Genomic DNA, 20770 nt, shown 5'->3' on the forward strand with positions numbered 1-20770 from the left:
AAACGGTACGGATGTTTTGGCCCAGAAAAAATCCAGGCATTTATAGTCATATGATCAATTACCATATGATCCAGCAATGCCACTACTGGGTATATATCCAAAGAAAATGAAATCAGTCTGTCAAAGAGATATCTACACTCCCATGTTCATTGCAGCACTATTCACAATCGCCAACATATGGAAGCAACCTCAAGAAAATATGGTATGTACATATATATATATATATATATATATATATATATATATATATACACACACACACACACACACACACACACACACACTGGAATGCTATTCAGCCTTTAAAAAAGAATGAAATTCTGTCACTTGTGACAGTATGGATGAACCTAGAGGACACTATGCTAAGTGAAATAATCCAGACACAGAAAGAAAAATACCGCATGATCTCACTCCTATGGGGAATCTTAAAAAGTCAAACTCATAGAAGCAGAAAGTAGAATGGTGGTTTCCAGAGGATGGGGCAGGGTTTTGGGAGATGTTGATCAAGGGATACATCATTACACGTAGACAGGAGGACAAAGTTCAAGAGATCTGTTTATTTTTTTTAATTTTTTCATATTTTTATTTGTATATATTTTTTGAGACGGAGTCTTACTTTATTGCCCAGGCTGGAATGCAGTGGTGTGATCTCAGCCCACTGCAACCTCTGCCTCTCGGGTTCAAGCAATTCTCCTGCCTCAGCCTCCTGAGTAGGTGGGATTACAGGTGTCTGCCACCACGCCCAGCTAATTTTTGTATTTTTAGTAGAGATGAGGTTTCACCATGTTGGCCAGGCTGGTCTCAAACTCCTGACCTCAAGTGATCCACCTACCTCAGCCTCCCAAAGTGCTGGGATTACAGTTGTGAGCCGCTGCGCCCTGCCAAGAGATCTATTGTACATCATGATAACTATAGTTAATAACAATATATTGTATACTTGAAAACTGCTAAGGGAGTAGATTTTACATGTTTCCACCAGAAAAAGGATACATATGTGAGGTAAACAAAGCATTAATTAGCTTGATTTAGCCATTCCAGGATGTATACATACATCAGAAATCATATTGTACACCATATAATTTTTATTTGTCATGTACAAAAAAAAAAAGACATACCCAGCTTCTTCTGCATTTTGTGCAAAAGTATTTTGTTTTCAAACTGTCGGGCTAACTCTTGAGTGGGCGTTCTGTTTCTCCAGATTTGTCCTTGTAAATAAAAAAAAAAATTAGGTCTCCTTCCTCTACTGTGATACAGTGTATGATTTATAATTTTGTTTCTGGATTCTACTTCAAGTCAAGGCTTCTCTACACTTTTAGTTGCTGACATCAGACTGGCTTTGAAACTTTTTTTCATGTTAAGAGCAAGAAGGCTTTTGTTCTTGGAGCAGGCAGAGAGTACTGTACATTCTTTTGGCCGAGGAAACAGAATAAGCTGCGACCGTCTTAAGGACAAACATTTGTGGTAAGGATTTCTTTACCTTAGACTAATATAAGAAATGGATTGGGACAATGAGTGGGTCAGTCTTGGAATATTTTTATAGATAGCATCCCCCCATAGCCAGTCATTTTCATTCTTGTGTTGTTTCCCCTTTTCCCCAGAATCCCCCATTTCTACGACCAATGAGTTGCAGGACACAGTGCAGTTCTTGTAAAGGTGTATCCATCCATACAGACTGCAATAACCTGCTTTGGGTTTCTCTGACAGTTCTTTGTCTACTGTTCGGGTTCTTCTAAAATAATTAGGATTCCCAAGTAAAGGCAGGTGGAAATTTCTCAACTCTGGATTAAAACTTCACCACTGTAAACCTGGAATTATTAGTATAACAAATCTGGTGTGCACCTGGGCTTCATGGGATGGCTGTACCTTGGTGTGGTTCCTATGGAATCTATGGGCCTCAGTCTCTGAGCCCTATAGTGATTAGGACTTGAGAAATTGCCTTGTGAACTTGCATATGATTGGCTTATAAATTTGGACAGCAGATTATTTTCAGTGGGTAAAAGACCATTCCATTATTTGTGTCCAATTCTTTTTAAGCACGCAAATTTTCCAGACCAAGAACTACCTTGATCCCCAGAAGGTAGCCGGGTGGGTGTAGACTTGGAGAGCCAAGAAAAATGGGAGGTCTTCAGGGCGATCTTCCAAAAGAATATGGTGATATTTCTCACATTTTTTAAAGCAGGGTCTCTAGTGAGGCAAAACCACATTTTATTCTTGCTCTATAGTATTTATTTGTGGAGGTAGAAAGTTTCTGGGGAAGAAGTGGGACTGTTTATGTGAAGAACCTAGAGGTCTTCTCAGAATGAAAGGGTTGGAAACTCCAAGCCTTTTTCTCTCTGATAAGCAAGGTTCTTGGAAGTTGCTTGAGGGGCCCAAAAAGGTCCTAATGAAAACTCACCAAACTTGGTGAGAAAGAGGTAGAAAGGGATGGGAGCAGCTCCCTCCCAGAGCCCTGTGTCCTCATTTTTTCATCTGAGCTGGTTGCTCTCCAGGCTAGCTGTACATCTCTTTCTGAAATTCCCTTTGTCGGTGCTCCTATATCGGATCATTATTTCCTAGATTCATTGTCTTGCTCTTCGTTGATTTACTTCATCATTTTTTGGGGGGAATACATTGTCTACTAACTTCTTTATATGGGTTATAAACTTTTATTAATAATAATTATTATTATGTCTGAAAATGTCTTTGACAGCCTTCATTTTTGTTTGAGAGTCTGACGCAGTATAAAATTCCAAGCTGAAAAACCTTTTCTCCCTGATTTTGTATTTATTTTTCCATTAGTTTGTAGAATCCACTGTTGCTATTGAGAAGTTCAATGTCATTTTGTTTCATTTTTTTTTTCAACTTTAATTTTAGATAAGGGGGTAAATATGCAGATTTGTTATATGGGACTATTACATGATGCTGAAGTTTAAAGTACAGATCCTGTCACCCTGGTAGTGAGCATGGTGCCCAATAGGTGTTTTTTTTTTTAATCCTCCCCACCTCCCTGCACCCTCTAATAGTCCACAATATCTATTGTTCCCATATTAATGTCCATGTGTGCTCAATGCTTAGCTCGCATTTATAAATGAGAACATGTGGTACTTGGTTTTCTGTTCCTGCACTAACTTGCTTATAATTGGCCTCCAGCTCCATGCATGTTGCTGCAAAGAACGATTTCATTCTTTTTTAATGGCTGCCTAGTATTCCATAGAGTATATGTAGCACATTTTCTTTTTTTTTTTTTTTTTACTTTTCTTTTTTATTTTTATTATTATACTTTAAGTTCTAGCGTACATGTGCACAACGTGCAGGTTTGTTACGTATGTATACATGTGCCATATTGGTGTGTCGCACGCATTAACTCGTCATTTACATTAGGTATATCTCCTAATGCTATCCCTCCCCCCTCTCTCCACCCCACAACAGGCCCCGGTGTGTGATGTTCCCCTTCCTGTGTCCAAGTGTTCTCATTGTTCAATTCCCACCTATGAGTGAGAACATGTGGTGTTTGGTTTTCTGTTCTTGCGATAGTTTGCTGAGAATGATGGTTTCCAGCTGCATCCATATCCCTACAAAGGACATGAACTCATCCTTTTTTATGGCTTCTTAGTATTCCATGGTGTATATGTGCCACATTTTCTTAATCCAGTCTATCACTGATGGGCATTTAGGTTGGTTCCAAGTCTTTGCTATTGTGAATAGTGCCGCAATAAACATACGTGTGCATGTGTCTTTATAGCAGCATGATTTATAATCCTTTGGGTATATACCCAGTAATGGCATGGCTGGGTCAAATGGTATTTCTAGTTCTAGATCCTTGAGGAATCGCTACACTGTCTTCCACAATGGTTGAACTAGTTTACAGTACCACCAACAGTGTAAAAGTGTTCCTATTTCTCCACATCCTCTCCAGCACCTGTTGTTTCCTGACTTTTTAATGACCGCCATTCTAACTGGTGTGAGATGGTATCTCATTGTGGTTTTGATTTGTATTTCTCTGATGGCGAGTGATGATGAGCATTTTTTCATGTGTCTGTTGGCTGCATAAATGCCTTCTTTTGAGAAGTGTCTGTTCATATCCTTTGCCCACTTTTTGATGGGGTTGTCTGTTTTTTTTCTTGTAAGTTTGTTTGAGTTCTTTGTAGGTTCTGGATATTAGCCCTTTGTCAGATGAGTAGATTGCAAACATTTTCTCCCATTCTGTAGGTTACCTGTTCACTCTGATGGTAATTTCTTTTTACTGTGCAGAAACTCTTTAGTTTAATTAGATCCCATTTGTCAATTTTGGCTTTTATTGCCATTGCTTTTGGTGTTTTAGACATAAAGTCCTTGCCCATGCCTGTGTCCTGAATGGTATTGCCTAGGTTTTCTTCTAGGGTTTTTATGGTTTTAGGGCTAACATTTAAGTCTCTAATCCATCTTGAATTAATTTTTGTATAAGGTGTAAGGAAGGGATCCAGTTTCAGCTTTCTACTTAGGGGTAGCCAGTTTTCCCAGCACCATGTATTAAATAGGGAATCCTTTCCCCATTTCTTGTTTTTGTCAGGTTTGTCAAAGATCAGATGGCTGTAGATGTGTGGTATTGTTTCTGAGGGCTCTGTTCTGTTCCATTGATCTATATCTCTGTTTTGGTACCAGTACCATGCTGTTTTGGTTACTGTAGCCTTGTAGTATAGTTTGAAGTCAGGTAGTGTGATGCCTCCAGCTTCGTTCTTTTGGCTTTGGATTGTCTTGGCAATGCGGGCTCTTTTTTGGTTCCATATGAACTTTAAAGTAGTTTTTTCCAATTCTGTGAAGAAAGTCCTTGGTAGCTTGATGGGGATGGCATTGAATCTATAAATAACCTTGGGCAGTATGGCCATTTTCACGATATTGATTCTTCCTATCCGTGAGCATGGGATATTCTTCCATTTGTTTGTGTCCTCTTTTATTTCACTGAGCAGTGGTTTGTAGTTCTCCTTGAAGAGGTCCTTCACATCCCTTGTAAGTTGGATTCCTAGGTATTTTATTCTCTTTGAAGCTATTGTGAATGGGAGTTCACTCATGATTTGGCTCTCCGTTTGTCTGTTATTGGTGTATAAGAATGCTACTGACTTTTGCACATTGATTTTGTATCCTGAGACTTTGCTGAAGGTGCTTATCAGCTTAAGGAGATTTTGGGCTGAGACAATGGGATTTTCGAAATATACAATCATGTCATCTGCAAATAGGGACAATTTGACTTCCTCTTTTCCTAATCGAATACCCTTTATTTCTTTCTCTTGCCTGATTGCCCTGGCCAGAACTTCCAACACTATGTTGAATAGGAGTCGTACATTTTCTTTATCCCATTTACCATTGATGGGAACCTGGGTTGATTCCATGTCTTTGCTATTGTGAACACTGCGGTGATGAACATACAAATGCATGTGTCTTTTTGGTAGAATAATTTCTTTTGGGTACATACCCAGTAATGGGATTGCTGTGTCCAGTGGTAGATTTGTTTTAAGTTCTTTCAGAAATCTCCAGGCTACTTTTCACAGTGGCTGGACTAATTTACATCTCTACCAACAGTGTATAAGTGTTTGCTTTTCTCTGCTGCCTTGCCAGCCAGCATCTGTTGTTTTTTGATTTTTTAGTAATAACCATTCTGACTGGTGTGAGATGGTATCTCCTTGTGGTTTTGATTTCCTTTTCTCTGATGATTAGTGATGCTGAGTATTGTTTCATATATTTGTTGGCCACTTGTATGTCTTCTTTCGAAAAGTGTCTGTCCATGTCATTTGCCCACTTTTTAATGGTGTTATTTGGTTTTTACTTGTTAATTTATTTAAGTTCCCTATAGATTTTGAATATTAGGCCTTTGTCAGATACATAGTTTACAAATATCTTCTCCCATTCTGTAGGTTGTCTGTTTGCTCTGCTGGTAGTTTCTTTTACTGTACAGAAGCTCTTTAGTTTAATGAGGTCCCACTTATCTATTTTTGGTTTTGTTGCAATTGCTTTTAGGGACTTAGCCAAAAATTCTTTGCCAAGGCCAGTGTCGAAAAGAGTATTTCCTAGGTTTTCTTCCAGGATTTCTATAGTTGGAGATCTTACATTAAAATCTTTAATCCATTTTTAGTTAATTGTTGCATATGAAGAAAGGTAGGGGTCCAGCCTCAGTCTTCTGCATAGGGCTAGCCAGTTATCTCAGCACCATTTACTGAATATGGAATTGTTTACCCATTGCTTGTTTTGGTTGGCCTTGTCAAAGATTAGATGGTTGTAGCTGTGCGGCTTTATTTCTGAGCTCTCTATTCTGTTCCTTTAGTCTATGTATCTATTTTTGTACCACTACCAAGCTGTCTTTGTTTGTTTTTGAGACTGAGTCTCACTCTGTCACCCAGGCTGGAGTGCAATGGCATGATCTCAGTTCACTGCAACCTCTGCCCCTGGATTCAAGCAATTCTCCTGCCTCAGCCTCCTCAGTAGCTGGAATTACAGGTGCCCGCCATGACACCCGGCTGATTTTTGTATGTTTTAGTAGAGATGGGGTTTCACCATGTTGGCCAGGCTGGTCTCAAACTCCTGACCTCAAGTGATCTGCCCACCTCAGCCTCCCAAAGTGCTGGGATTACAGGTGTGAGCCACTTTGCCCAGCCACCTAAGCTGTTTTGTTTACTGTGGCTTTATAGCATAGTTTGAAGTTGGGTAGTGTGATGCCTCCGTCTTTGTTCTTTTTGCTTCGGATTGCTTTAGTTATTTGGGCTCTTTTTTGGTTCCATGTGAATTTTAGAATAGTTTTTCTTTCTAAGTCTGTGAAGAATGTGATTAGCAGTTTGATAGGAATAGCACTGAATCTGTAAATTGCTTTGGGCAGTATGGCCATTTTTATGATATTGATTCTTCCAATCCATGAACATGGAATGTTTTTCCATTTATTTATGTCGTTCCTGATTTATTTCAGCAGTGTTTTGTAGTTCTCCTTGTAGAGACTTTTCACCTTGGTTAGGTGTATTTCTAGGTATTTCATTTTCTTTGTGGCTATTGTAGGTGGGATTGTGTTCTTTATTTTTGTTTAATTTTTCATTTCCACAGGTTATTGGGGAACGGGTGGTGTTTGGTTACATGAGTAAGTTCTTTAGTGGTGATTTGTTACATTTTGGGGACTGTGTTCTTGATTTCACTCTCAGCCTGGATGTTGTGGATACATAGAAATGGTACTGATTTTTGTACATTAATTTTGTATCCTGCAACTTTACTTAAGTTGTTTATCATTTCTAGGAGCCTTTTGGCAGCATCTTTAAAATTTTCTAAGTATAGATTCATATCATCAAGGAAAAGAGATTGTGTGACTTCTTTTCATACGTGGAGGCATCTTTCTCTTGCCTGATTGCTCTGGCTAGGACTTCTAGTACTATGTTGAATAGGAGTGGAGAGAGGGCATCCTTATCTTGTTCTGGTTCTCAAGATGAATGGTTCCACATTTTTCCCATTCGATATGATGTTTACTGTGAGTTTGTCATAAATGGCTCTTATTATTTTGATGTATTTTTTTGATGCTTAGTCTGTTGAGGGGTTTTATCATGAAGGGATGTTGGAAGTTATTGAAAGCTTTCTCTGTGCCTATTGATCCTTCGTAAGAGATTTACTTCTTTCCATTTATAAATATTTAAGTTCTCTTTCATGTCTGTGGTATACTTTAAAATTCATAAGGATGTCTATCAGTGTAGTTATTTTTGAATAATCTCATTTTGCATTTGATAGGCTCTTTTAATACAAATGTTCTTCAGTTCCGGAAAATGTTTTTCTATTTCTTCTATTATTTCTTTGAAATATCCTTCCCAATTTTCCCTTGTGTGTATTTTTTGTTTGTTTTGTTTTGACAGAGTCTTGCTCTGTCGCCCAGGCTGGAGTGCAATGGCACAATCTTGGCTCACTTCAACCTCCACCTCCAGGGTTTAAGCAATTCTCCTGCCTCAGCCTCCCGAGTAGCTGGGATTACAGGCACCCGCCGTTATGCCCAGCTAATTTTTGTATTTTTGTAGAGATAGGGTTTCACCATGTTGGCTAGGCTGGTCTTGAACTCCTGAACTCAGGTGATCCCCCTCCTCGGCCTCCCAAAGTGCTGGGATTACAGGCGTGAGCCACCATGCCCAGCCTATCCTTTCCCATTTTCTCTGTTCTTTGTTTCTCTTGGATTCCTGTGGGATATTGGACCTCCTGAATTTATTCTTCATGTCTCTTATCTTTTTTTCTCACTCAACACTGAGACAATTCCACTATACTTTGCTAGAAACTCAATTTCTCACTCTCAAATAACAATTTCACCCTTCCCTTATTTCCTCAAATTTTCCACACTCACTCCTCTCTCTCCTGCTGATCACTATCATCTAATGACTGCAATTCATGACTTAGAAGAGAAAATAGATACAGGAGGTATATTAAGGCACATTACTGGGATTAACACATGCAGAAGAGTAGGGAAGAGAAGGAAGAAGGCTTTGTGACATAAGCCTCATGCAACCTTACCAGAAATTCTAAAGATTGGATAATTTGCCAGTGTGGTCCCCATTTGGGACCAGGGAACTAGCCCCTGATACCCCAAGTTGTTCAGTCATTTAATGTGGGATGCCTTTGGAAGGGGCTATGACCTTGGCTAGGTAGCTCTTTTCAGCTGAGGCAATCCCTGAATAAGGCTGACAGGCAAAGACTTATCTGCCAGCCTTCTCAACAGATGGGGCAATAAGTCCTTCCTTCCTGAAGGAGGATCAGAAGGGCACATTGCAATGTCTACCACATCAGCTACCTGCACCTATCAGTGTTGTGCTGATATTGGCTCGAACCAGCTAGTGAGGGTCAACTCTGCACTTCCCTTCCTAACTTTGCATTCAGTGACATTGTGTTGGTAGCTTAGGATGCTTCTGTGGAAGTTTTAAAGTTTCGCCAATCTTTTTCAGGTCTAAAAGCTCTCTTTCTTTTTCTCCAATTGTTCTTTGTTCACAGTATTCCATTATTGTTTGTGGATTATAATAAGGATTTGAACCTTTCAGTGTGTAACCAATTAGCATTGTTTTTAAAGTTCACTGTTCCCTGAACTACGTCTGTTTCTTTCAGAGATTTTTTCCATTTATCATTCCATCCATGTATCATCTCTTCAACTCTTAAAGGACCAGGCACTGTGTTAGGTGATGGGGACACAATAGTGAACAAAACACAAAAAGATCCTTCTTTAGTTCATAAGCGTGATGATTGGGTTTTCATGTACATGTGTGAGATGTGCCTCCCTCAAAACTTGTTACAACATTGGCACATTACCCGTCTGACATGAAGGGAAAAAAAGAAGTAAAAGGTTCCTGTTGTAGGTACTTTTTTCTTGTCAGAGAAAAAAACTAGTAAATATACAAATAAATACTATTATTTAAGGAAGTTGTCATTGCTATGAATGAACAAAATTCAGTGGATGGAGCATATGGGAGTAGGGGGATGTCTGTTTTAAAGAGTAGACTGGGACCATGTCTCTGCTGTGATAGTACTTAAACAGAGACCTGGATACAATCTGGATAGCAGGTCAGGTAAACCATTGCAGTGGGAGGCAGCCCCAGGGGTGATGGACTCTGAGAAAAGAACAAGCACTCTGTGTTCCAGGCACACCAGGAAGGCTAGTGTGGTTGGAGCGAAGTGTACGAGGTTAAGATTGACAAAGCAGGCAGGGCCCAGATCATTTTCACTGTTTGTCTTGGTCTCCTTTTGCATTTGGTGACTTCTGTCTATTGGGGTTCTACCCGAGAAACAAGAACTAGTAAACTTTGTACATGTATGTGTAGAATCTTACGTGTGTGCTTTGCATTTGTGTATTTTTAAATTGTGTATTATATACATTATATACATGCATGTATAATCTGTTGACAGAGTGAGACACACAGAGGCAGAGAAAGAAAGAGACAGAGAGAGGGTGTTTTTGTAGTAGGCAGGTGGTTATTTCAAGAAATTGATTTTCAGGATCATGGGGTGCTGGCTAGGCAAGTTTGAAATATATAAAGCAGGCCAGCAGGCTGGAAATTCTCAGGCAGGAGTTGACACTTCAGACTTGAGGCAGAATTTCTTCTCCTTCAGGGAAATTTTAGTTTTGCTGTTAAGACCTTTCAACTGATTGGATGAGCCACCCAGGTTTTCAAGGATAATCCCCTTTGTTTAAAGTCAACTGATTGTAGAAATTAATCATATATACAAAAACCTCACAGCGATGCCCAGATTAGTGTTTGATTGATTAATTATAGCCTAGCCAAGTTGACATGTAAAAGTAACCATCACGGTGACTTACCTCAAACATTTGGTGATCTTAGCCTGCCTGTTCATATTTAAAGATGACATCCAGAAAAACTGATGGGGGAATTTATAGGAGAGGGTTGCCAACTGGCAATTATTGCTTTAGGGTGACCAAGAGGAGGTATAGAATCTTATAATGGGAAACCCGTAAATACCAGATTGGGAAGTTTTTCCCTCCGGAGGGCCTTCAGTTTCCCCAGAGAAGTCTCTACTCCCTTGGGAGGAGGGATGTGCTATGTGTGGGTGCTGTCCTTCGATAATGGGTGGACCTGGGGAGGCAGGAGGGACTTTTCCCACATTAGAGTCTTTTAATGAATGTCACTGTTTTGGGGCATGAGCCTCACCCCTACTATTCACAGTACCTGGTGTCTCCAAATCGCAAGGCTTCCCTTTGGTCCACATTCCTTTCTGTGAGCCTATCTCCCACCTCATCCTAAGCTGGGGTTCCCTGAACATTTACTCATGACTTTGTCTACTTTTGACCTTCCAAAAATAGTGAAAATAGTGTGTTTCATCTGCCATTTCAAACTACACAGACTAATTATTGCGTGAAACAGTCTTTAAACATTGAGGGGAAGGTAAGGAAGGGAGTGTCTTTCTTTGCATCCTAAAGAACCACAGTGGTTTGGGAGGGGTCTGCAATAGCAACAGCCAAAGAGCCAGTGACTGAGATGTAGCCCAAATGCTACAGACCTCTGGGTTTCAGCTGACTCCTAAGGCCCCTGGATCCATGGCTTGGTCTGAATATGGGTAGTGGTGGTGAAACTCTCCTCCAGCTACAACGGTATTTCAAGTCATGCCAAAACATCAGTATTCTATTAAAATGGAGATACGGCTATCATCTTCTTCCCAATATTATAATGTGCTGTTCCTCCTGGGGGAGGCTCAGATGAGGCTGTTCTGTCCTTCTGGATTGAGTGCCTCCAGATAGGATGATTGAGAATGAAGATTCTGGGTAGAACAAATTATCATAGGAGGGGTAGGCTCCTAAGAAAAGAAATCTGGCTTGGATGGAAAAGGAGGAAGGAAGCAGAAAGAACCTAAACCAGAGAAAAGGAAGTGGTCAGGTTAAAGGGAAAACATTGGAAATTGGGCCTAAGAATCTCCCAGCACCTATTTCTCTCCTTTCATCATCCTCCATCACAACTTCGTTCTCATGTCCCCATTTTAATGCCCACACCCTGTTCTAAATTTATTCCATCAGAGTCCTCTGAAAGAAGACCAAGGACACAAACAGACTGCGAAAGAACAGATAAATGACTAGGAAACAGAAAAAGATGCTCGACCACACAAGTAACTCAGAACTAGCTATTTCAACAACAATAAGAGGCCTTGGAAAGTCTGTCCTGAGAATACTTTCAAAATGAGTGTATCTCTAGCTTGAAATTTTAATACAAGATATTCTCTGTGCACATCCAAAGATTAGATTTCAGATAAAAATGACAATGTTCTTAGGAGAAAAAATATTTTATTTTAAAATATCAGGGTTTCAATATCTCTATATTTAAAAAACATGGTATCTATCAACTGATGAATGAATAAACAAAATGTGGTCTAGCCATACAATGAAGTATTACTCAGCCTTAAAAAGGAATGAAATACTGATACATGCTACAGCATGGTTAAACCTGGAGAACATGCTAAGTGGAAGAATCCAAATATAAAAGCTACATATTGTGGGATTCCATCTGCGTGAAATGTCCACAATAGGTAGATCCATTGAGACAGAAAATAGATTAGTGGTTTCCTAGGGCTGGTGGTGATGTGGGGCCTTAGGAAGTGACAGCTAAAGGGTACAGGTTTCTTTTGGGGACGATGAGATGTTCTAAAATTAGATTGTGATGGTTGTACATCTCTGTGAATATATTAAAACCATTGAATTGTACACTTTAAATGGGAGACTTGTATGGCATGTGTATTCTATCTCAATAATGCTGTTACAATAAAAAATATGATATTCTGGAATACTGAAATCCTTAAAATTGATACAGTAATTGCCAAGAGGTGAATCTATTCATGGATTGGGAGACTAGACTTTATAAGCTTTATAAGCACTAAGATTCCTTTAAGACAGAGGAAGACTGAGAATTACAGAATTTTGTTCTGGCGTAATGTTATCAAGCTACAGATCTGCAAAATTATAATTCATTGGTATGGTTGTTTTCACTTCAGAAATGCTAGGATCAGAGTCAGCCAACTTACAGTCTAGTTCTAGCTATGCTTTGGACAAACAGCACAAACTTGGGAAACTCAGCTCCTCAAAACCTCAGTCTCCTCACCTGGAAAGCGGCAATAAATAAACTGGGCCTTCCTTGTACATGTGTTGGGAGGATCAAATAAGATGACAGATGAAAAAGTGCTTACAAACATTATGCAAATGAAGATGTATATTTATTATTAATTTTGTAATTATTATTAGTAACAGCAACTGTGTATCAAATTAAGATGGTAAACTACTCATCATGTAAAGACTTGATTCTTTAAATTTGTCTTTATATGAACTAAACAACATGTCTTACATACTAAGTCCTCGTTGTACACTTCTTATTGGTCATCGTTGCCTAAGAATATATATTTTTGAGAAATAACCAGGTCATATGTACAACTATGGACCTATAGTACAGTCTATTACCTATACTTTTATCTTCATGGGACCTATATAACCAGTCTGGTAAAACCAGTTTTGTTAGGTCGAGCTGTTTAACTTGGTCTTTTAGCTGTTTAACTTGGTCATCTTTTCAGATGGCAGTCTCGAGTCCCATTTCATGTCAGTAAATATTTGATTGGGTGGCACAGAAACTCAGAAAGAAACAAGCTATTCCCATTTCATTGAGCCTGAACTCATCATGCCTAATGTGGAAAGAAGCAGGTCTAGCTAAAAGTTAAAGAAAGAATTGGGAAGTTATGATTCCAAACTCCTAATCCTGACTCTAATTTTGCCCCAAGCAGTTAACATTTGCATTTCCAATATATCATCATCGTTTGAGCAAGTATTCTAAGCATTTCATAAAAGGACTGCCAACATTTACAGAAGTAGTTGTTTGCTCTACTACAAATATAATTGCATTGGAAATATTCTTAAACTTTTTACACGGCCTTTGGCCATCAGAACAGAGCAACGATTTTTATTTTTATTTTTATTTTGAGACAGGGTCTCGCTTTGTCACCAAGGCTAGAGTACAGTGGCACAATCGTGGCTCACTGCAGCCTCAATCCGTGGCCTCCAACTAGGCTCAGGTGAGCCTCCCACTTCAGACCCCAGAGTAGCTGGGACTACAGGGATACACCACCACACCTGGCTATTTTTTGTATTTTTTATAGAGACGGGGTCTCCCTTTGTTGCTCAGGCTGGTCTTGAACTTCTGGGCTCAAGTGATCCAACTACCTTGACCTTCCAAAGTACTAGGATTACAGGCGTGAGCCACCGCGTCTGGCCCAGAGCAAGTTTTAAAGGAGCTACTTCTTTTAAAGCACAGCAGAAATCATATTTACTTCTGAAACAATGTTTTCTTTGGAAAGGAAAGTTTTGGCCTTTAAAATGGCAAGAAATTGAAGATCTATAAATGGAAACATATAAGAATAAAATTTCTGAGGAATTTCCTGAGAAGGGAGAAACATTAAGTCAATGTCAGGGCCTGGGTTCAGGTCAATTCATTGATCAATCTCTTTGGGCTTACTTAGCTGAGGGTGTCAAAATGACTCCCTTGCATTTAACATACTTTTCAGGATTTTTACATACATCTAAGAAGGCTCCGTGATGCCAATCTGGAGTTAGATTATAATGTATTAGTCATAACGTATTAGTTTGGATTCTTTTGGTTGCAAATGATAGAACTCCAACTGTAAGCTAGTTTAAGCACAAAAGAAAATTTATTGATCTATGTAAGTGAAAAATCTAGTGGGTGGATATTTCTTCAGTCATGGCTGGATCCAGATGTTCAAATAATATCATTAGGAATCTGTTTATATGTATCAGCCCTGTTTTCATGATACTGGTTTCATTTTCAGGCAGCCTGTCTTTGCAGCCTTAGGCTTACCTCATCTTTGTAACGAACAATTCAGTGAAGATAATTTCTACCTTTCATTGGTTCTAGAAATTCCTGGGATTGTGTATCATTGCTTCAAACTTATCACAGTGGCCATGGGGACAGAATACGCTGATTTATTTGGCCTGGACTACCCTCCTGCCCTGAAGTGGGGGTTTGCTGGAAGTCTCATCTGTGTCACATGGATTTAGAATGGAACAGGGACTCTCCATAGGAATGTTGAAGTACATAGATGCCAACTAGGCAGGCAAAAACTACCAATGTCCCCTGCATACATGGCAAAGAACCTAATGTGTGAAACTTGATACAGTCCTTTATATAATCATAAGTAATTTATATAAATTGTGAAGTTCCTATTATCTTTATTCTACAAATGAGGAGTTTTCATTTGGTAACCCCCTCACATGTCAATAGACTTCCTGAATTCTGTAGAACCTCTCAAAATCAAAGGTAGTAAGGATATTTTTAATTTTATTGCCTACTTCCATTTTCAGCATTTCAGACGTTCTGGTTTGTCAAAACCTATGCCTAATTTACTATAATGAAATAATATTCCAGGCCAAGGTGGGCAGATTACTTGAGGACAGGAGTTTGAGACTAGCCTGGCCAACATGGCGAAACTCCATCTCTACTAAAAACAAAATAGAAAAATTAGCCAGGCATGGTGGCGTGCAACTGTAATCTCACCTACTTGGGAGGCTGAGGCATGAGGATTGCTTGAGCCCAGGTGGTGGAGGCTGCAGTGAGCTGAGATTGAGCCACTGCACTCCAGTACTCCAGACTCTGTCTTAAACAAAAATAAAAGACTGTCTCAAACAAAAAGAAAAGAAGAGAAGAGAAGAGAAGGAAGGAAGGAAGGAAGGAAGGAAGGAAGGAAGGAAGGAAGGAAGGAAGGAAGGAAAAAGAAAAGGAAAGAAAGAAAAGAAAGAAAAGAAAGGAAGGAAGGAGAAAAGAAAGAAAAGAAAAAGAAAGAAAGAAAAGAAAAAGAAAGAAAGGAAAGAAAGAAAGAAAAGGAAGAAAAGGAAGGAAGGAAGGAAAGAAGGAAGGAAGGAAGGAAGGAAGGAAGGAAGGAAGGAAGGAAGAAAGGGTATTCCCTGTTACTCGAATTCCCTGTGTCCTACTCAGGAGGGGTAAGATTTAGGCAAATGGTGTAACACCTTACTACATCACATTAGAGAGAGAAATTTGGTATAAGGCTGGTTTATCCTTAGACTTCATCCAAGGGCATTAATGAAATAATACCAAAGGGCCTTATTTCCAAAAGAGTTAGTTACATTGTAAGGCCCCAAAGACTGCATTATAAAGTAATGTAGATGAATCTGAATGTGTTATGCGAAGTAAAGACTGAGTTACAGCTATGCGTCTTTTTCTTCAGACCTGAAAAACCCTGATTAGTGTTCTTTCCAATAAGGGTCAGCAGTAAAATTAAGACTGATGTTCACTCATTGTCACTTTATTCACCCATTCAGGTAACCCACATTTTGAGGGCCTACTATATGCCAAGCCCTGGAAGACAGTGCCTAATAAAACATTTCTCCTGGCATCAAGGGCCTCAGTATTTCTGAATGATAGACCTACAAACAATTGCAACACATGATAAGAATCAGCTTGAGAAAGGTAGGATGAACGGGCATGAAAGAAGGTGTTTGGTTCAGGGAGTCTAGCAAAGCTTCAGAGAAGAGGTAATTATTTTCAATGACTGCATAATTAATGATTTTATGGATGACACAGAAGGAACTCATGTGAGCTTTGGCTTTCTCTCCCTCTCTCATATTTGGCTATCATCTATCCATCCACTCAATGTTTTTTCCAGCATTCTTTCAATGCTTATAGATGGCACGTAGTTGAAATTATACTGCATATTCATCTTGCATGCAGATAAGTCAATCAACATAAGGTCATGATCATTTTCTCATGTTCTTAAAAATCCTTCAATAATTTCATTTTAAAAATTAGACTTTTTAAGATAATTCTAGATTCATAAGCAGCTGTAAGAAATAATACACAGAGGCTGGGCGTGATGGCTCACACTTGTAATCCCAGCAGTTTGGGAGGCCACGGTGGGCGAATCACCTTAGGTCAGGAGTTCGAGACCAGCTTGGCCAACATGACAAAACCCCATCTCTACTAAAAATACAAAAATTAGCCGGTGTGGTGGCGTGCACCTGTAATCCCAGCTACTCAGGAGGCTGAGGCATCAGAATTGCTTGAACCCAGGAGGCAGAGGTTGCAGTGAGCCGAGATCGTGCCACTGCACTCTAGCCTGGATGACAGAGCAAGACTCCATCTCAAGAAAAAAAAAAGAAATAATACAGAGAGATCCTGTATCCCATTTACCAAGTTTCCCCCAGTGGTAACATTTGCAAAGCCATAGTACAATATCACAAGCAGAATATTGGCATTGATAGAATCAAGATACAGAGCAGTTCCATCACTACAAGGAATGCCATTTTTAATAATTGATATGCTTAACAATCCATTTTATGCACTTACAGATAAAAAATCCATAAAATCCATTATGGATAGTGGATTTATGGATATCCATTTATGGGTGTATCATAATTTATTATCCTGCTATTGTTTGATGTGTGGGTTGTTTACAGTTTGGGGCTATAATTAATAATGCTTTGCATATAAACTTTTGTCAAAAATCTCTAATTATTTCTGTAGGAGAGATCCTCAAGTTAAAGGGTATGTACATTTTAAGGTTCACAATTTGTTGAAGAGACTATTCTTTCTCCATTGAATTGTCTTGGCACCATGGTCACAAATAATTTACCTTAGATGCAAGGGTTTTCTCTGGATTCGCAGTTCTATTCTATTGATCTATAAGTCTATCATTATATTAGTATCACACTGTTTTGTTTATTGCAGCTTTGTAGTAAGGTTTTAAATCAGGAAGTGTGAGTCCTCTTTGTTTTCTTTTTTTTGTTGTTTTGTTTGTTTCAAGATTGTTTTGGCTATTCTGGATCCCTTGAAGGATATTATTTTTTTGGTTACCTTATTTCTTTGTAAATAACCTCCCATTTGTGATTTGACTTTTGTTTATGTTTTTAATCATACAGAAGTTTAAAATTTTTCCTTTTAGATTTTTACATTTTTTACATATGTAGAAAACATTCTTTTACCTTGTTAAGTTTCTAATAGCTTTCTAAACCTAAAGTTATTTTTCCATTTATTTCCTTCTTTTTAAAAAAAGGAGTTACAAAAATAACAGTTGCTCACTGTAAAAAGTTTAACATACTTATTAAGCAAAAAACATGAGATTTCTCCTATAACCAAGTGCTTTCCAATTTCACTTTACAGAGATCAACACTGTTAGCAGTTTGTATCCTTCCCAATCATTTTCTATCCCCATACATACGTATAGTGTTTAAAATAAGGGATCAAACAATAAATATTGTTTTGCATCTTACTTTTTTACACTTGACAACATAGCAGGGCATCTGTCCATATGCAGATCAATCTCATATTTTTAAATTATGCTATGGAAAGTCTTTCCCATTGTTAGATTTTAAAAATGTCTTCCTAGGTTGTTATTTAGAACTTTTATAGACTACCCCTCATTTGTGTCTTATTTATTTTTAACTTATTTTACAACAACTGCCACATTAGTAGAATTCTTAATGTCATCCTATCCACAGTGGTGCGGAAATTTTAACTGGTTGCTCCTCTACCCTCTGCACACATTCAAGAGAGAGGCTGGCAAACGCTCTGCCTGGTTGACTTAACACATTCAAATAGCTTACACATTCAGATAAAAATATATAAATCAACTCCCAGAAGTTGAAAAAGCAAGGCTAGGGGAAGAGGTGTGTGCTTGTAGCGGGGACGTGTGTGTGTGTTCCTCCCCTACTCACTCTGCCTTTTGCACTTGCCTACCCCCACTTTCCTCGGGTATAAATTGGTGATTGCTCATAAGAGATCTACTTGGAATGATTGGCCTGTATAATATGAGTCCACTCTCCCGCCAGAAAATTTTGAAAAGGATAAGTATTAAAGAAAAAAAGTGACATGTGGCATTTGCAATTCCCATCAGGACTTCTAAGTATTAGAGCAAAATTGGGGCGAATCCCTATGGCATTAGCTGGGCTTCAGACACACATTTTTTTAAAATGCTAACACCCCAGGCCTCTCCTCAGCCGGCTACTGCTTCACAAGCAGGGCTCCCTCAGGCCCTGCGTACCCCTTTCCTTCCAGGCACTGCGGAGCTCCATCTTCCCTTAGCCCAGTCCCTGAGGGCTTTGGGTTCAGGGCAAGGAAGGAGCTCTAGCTCCTTTCGTTTTCCATTTGGCTTCTTAAACGGGGTGCCTCCTCTTGCCTTTCCATGTTCTCGTGTCCTCTCTAAAGCGTGTCAAGTCTCTCATGCCCATGGCAGATGGCAGCTCAAGTGTCTATACGGGGGCTTGGCATTTGGGACTGAAGGGCGTGGCACTTGGCATATCCAAAGACGGAGATCAGAGTATGTCTCTGTGTTTGCATCCTCGGAGGACATATTTCGGCTTCAGCAGAGGGCCTTTCAGACTATTCAGGGCTCGTATCCTCTTGGGGCAAAGACAGCAGCACTGACTGGGCGGCCTGCATGTGCTCACACAGTGTAACTCCCTTGCGCCGTCTTTGCCCAGGTGGATACTGGCCAGGATGCTAAGGAACCGCCAAGACTTGCATGAGTTGCCATGAGAGTGCGAGGCTGGGCTATCTCTCCCACCACAGGTGCTAACCTAGGCTGGCCTTTCGTCCCTCGAAAATGGGCATCTCTGCAGAAATTCTCCCTTTTGGCTCCTTGCGTCCCTCCTCCACAGCCCCCGCCTCCTTTCATTCACCGGTGGCTAAGCGGGGGCGTGGGTGTGCGCACCCAGGGAGAGTTGCCCTCGCAGCGGCGGTGGCCAGAGCGCTCCGTCGGAGCCCCAAACTCCTAACAAGTTCCCGGACTCTGCCCGCGCGGAGCTCTCAGGCCCCTGTGCCTCTGTCCCTACTAGGGGGTCTCCGGAGGACTGGCGGCTGCGGCGCGGCTGGGCTGAGCCGGGTCAGGGGCTGTACCCCTCCGGCAGTGCCTGAGCGAGCAGCAGCGGCGCCCGGGTCAGAGCTGGGCAGCTGCTGGCTGGAGTAGCGGCCCTGCCCGGGACTCCAGCGTGAGGATGGCAGCGGCAGGGGCCCAGCCCCACCTGGGTTCGCCGAGGCGGGCGGCCAGGCACATACCCCAAGCTGCCGCTTCGGCGGCGCGGTGGACCCCAGTGTCCTGCGGCAGGATCGCAGGCCTGCCCCAGAACCCAGACGGCTGCACTTTCATGCCGATAGCCCAGGCGATCCCTCTGCAGGTGGACATGGCCATGGCCCTGCAGCGCGTGAGGATTGCCGAGAAGTACGGGAGGAACTATCTCTGCCTCCTGCAAGCAGTCTTCGTGGCAGGTAAGTCCCATCCTCTCATCTCCTCCCTGGCGGCCTCTGGCTCGCTTGACCTTCTTCTCACCTGCTGCCTCCCCATCCCGCCCGGCTTTTCTTTATTTTCCAGTCCACACCCCTCCCCGCGCGCACTTTGTTTTCCAGTCCACACACCGCCCTCTGCCCACCGTGCGCACACACACTTTCCTGCTGCAGTGGCGCTCCCAGTCACGAACTCGCTGGGTCATCCGTTCTCTGTTCCTCTGGCCAGCTGCCGCGCTGCGGGCGTACAGCTCTGGTCTCAACTCGGACACTGCAGGAGGACTGTGGGAAAGTGCAGGAAGCGGTATGAGAATGTCTCTGCCATTGCTGGTTCTGGTCTTCTATCCCCTTCTCACCGACTTTGATGCGTCCCCGGAGAAGTGGGAATAGAATGTATCTTCCAACACTGCATCTCACACAGCGGAACCCAACCTCCTTGAGGAGTGCACTTCCCTTGTCATATTCCCTGAAGTTGAAAAAGCAATGTTTTTTGTTTTTGTTTTTCCCATAACGCATGTGGAGGAAACCAAGTCAAAAAGGCACTCGGGTTCTGGGTTCTGAAACCAGCAGCTGGCCGTGGCAGGACAGCTGGGGGAGTAGTTGTAGGGAAACAGCTGCTGCCACTGACTTGGGCTTTGCACCCAGAAAAGCTCATCTTTTCATCTTGGTCCATGAGCTTCTTGCTTCCCTACAAAGGCAGAAGCTCTTGTTTCTCTGGAAGGACAAACAAAAGCAAAGTCAAGTAATTCACAAAGTCTTTACGGCCACTGCCATGGTTTGATTAAGGGCAGTGAGTGGGGTAACATGGACTTGGTCACTTGCCAGTAGTGATACACTCAGATTTAGCAAGCCGAAGGTGCCCAGCTTTGGGGTTGATGCGACAGGGAGGATGCTGCAGGCTGTGGGACTGCGTTCCTATGGGGCCATTCTGACTGGGGCACGGGGGCAGCCTCAGAACAAAGTGCAACTCTGGGACCTGAAGTTCAGCCAGAGCTTTTCAGAGGAGTCTGCAAGGTGCTGCAATTGAT

At 41.0% G+C, this 20770-nt stretch overlaps 1 protein-coding gene and 1 non-coding gene across 4 annotated transcripts in view; both read left to right on the forward strand.

Moving 5' to 3' along the window:
- Positions 1-1344: 1344 nt before the first annotated feature.
- The window catches only part of MCF2 (MCF.2 cell line derived transforming sequence), a 118611-nt gene continuing 99185 nt past the window's right edge, over positions 1345-20770 (forward strand). Inside the window, exon 1 of one of the 3 annotated variants that reach the window (XM_023202555.1) lies at positions 1345-1461. Coding sequence is in view for 1 of the 3 variants with exons in the window: in XM_023202556.1 (XP_023058324.1) it covers positions 19607-19727 (121 nt within the window). In the remaining 2 variants the exon portion in view is untranslated. Of the gene's footprint in view, positions 1462-19513; positions 19728-20770 lie in introns of those variants that run through there. The other 2 variants (XM_023202554.2, XM_023202556.1) reach the window with 2 other exon arrangements.
- On the forward strand, positions 9168-9271 carry LOC111536259. Its single transcript, XR_002729690.1, has one exon. It is a non-coding gene; the product is annotated as a small nucleolar RNA U13 (small nucleolar RNA).

This window comes from Piliocolobus tephrosceles, chromosome 12, assembly GCF_002776525.5.
Source record: "Piliocolobus tephrosceles isolate RC106 chromosome 12, ASM277652v3, whole genome shotgun sequence".
NCBI lineage: Eukaryota > Metazoa > Chordata > Mammalia > Primates > Cercopithecidae > Piliocolobus > Piliocolobus tephrosceles.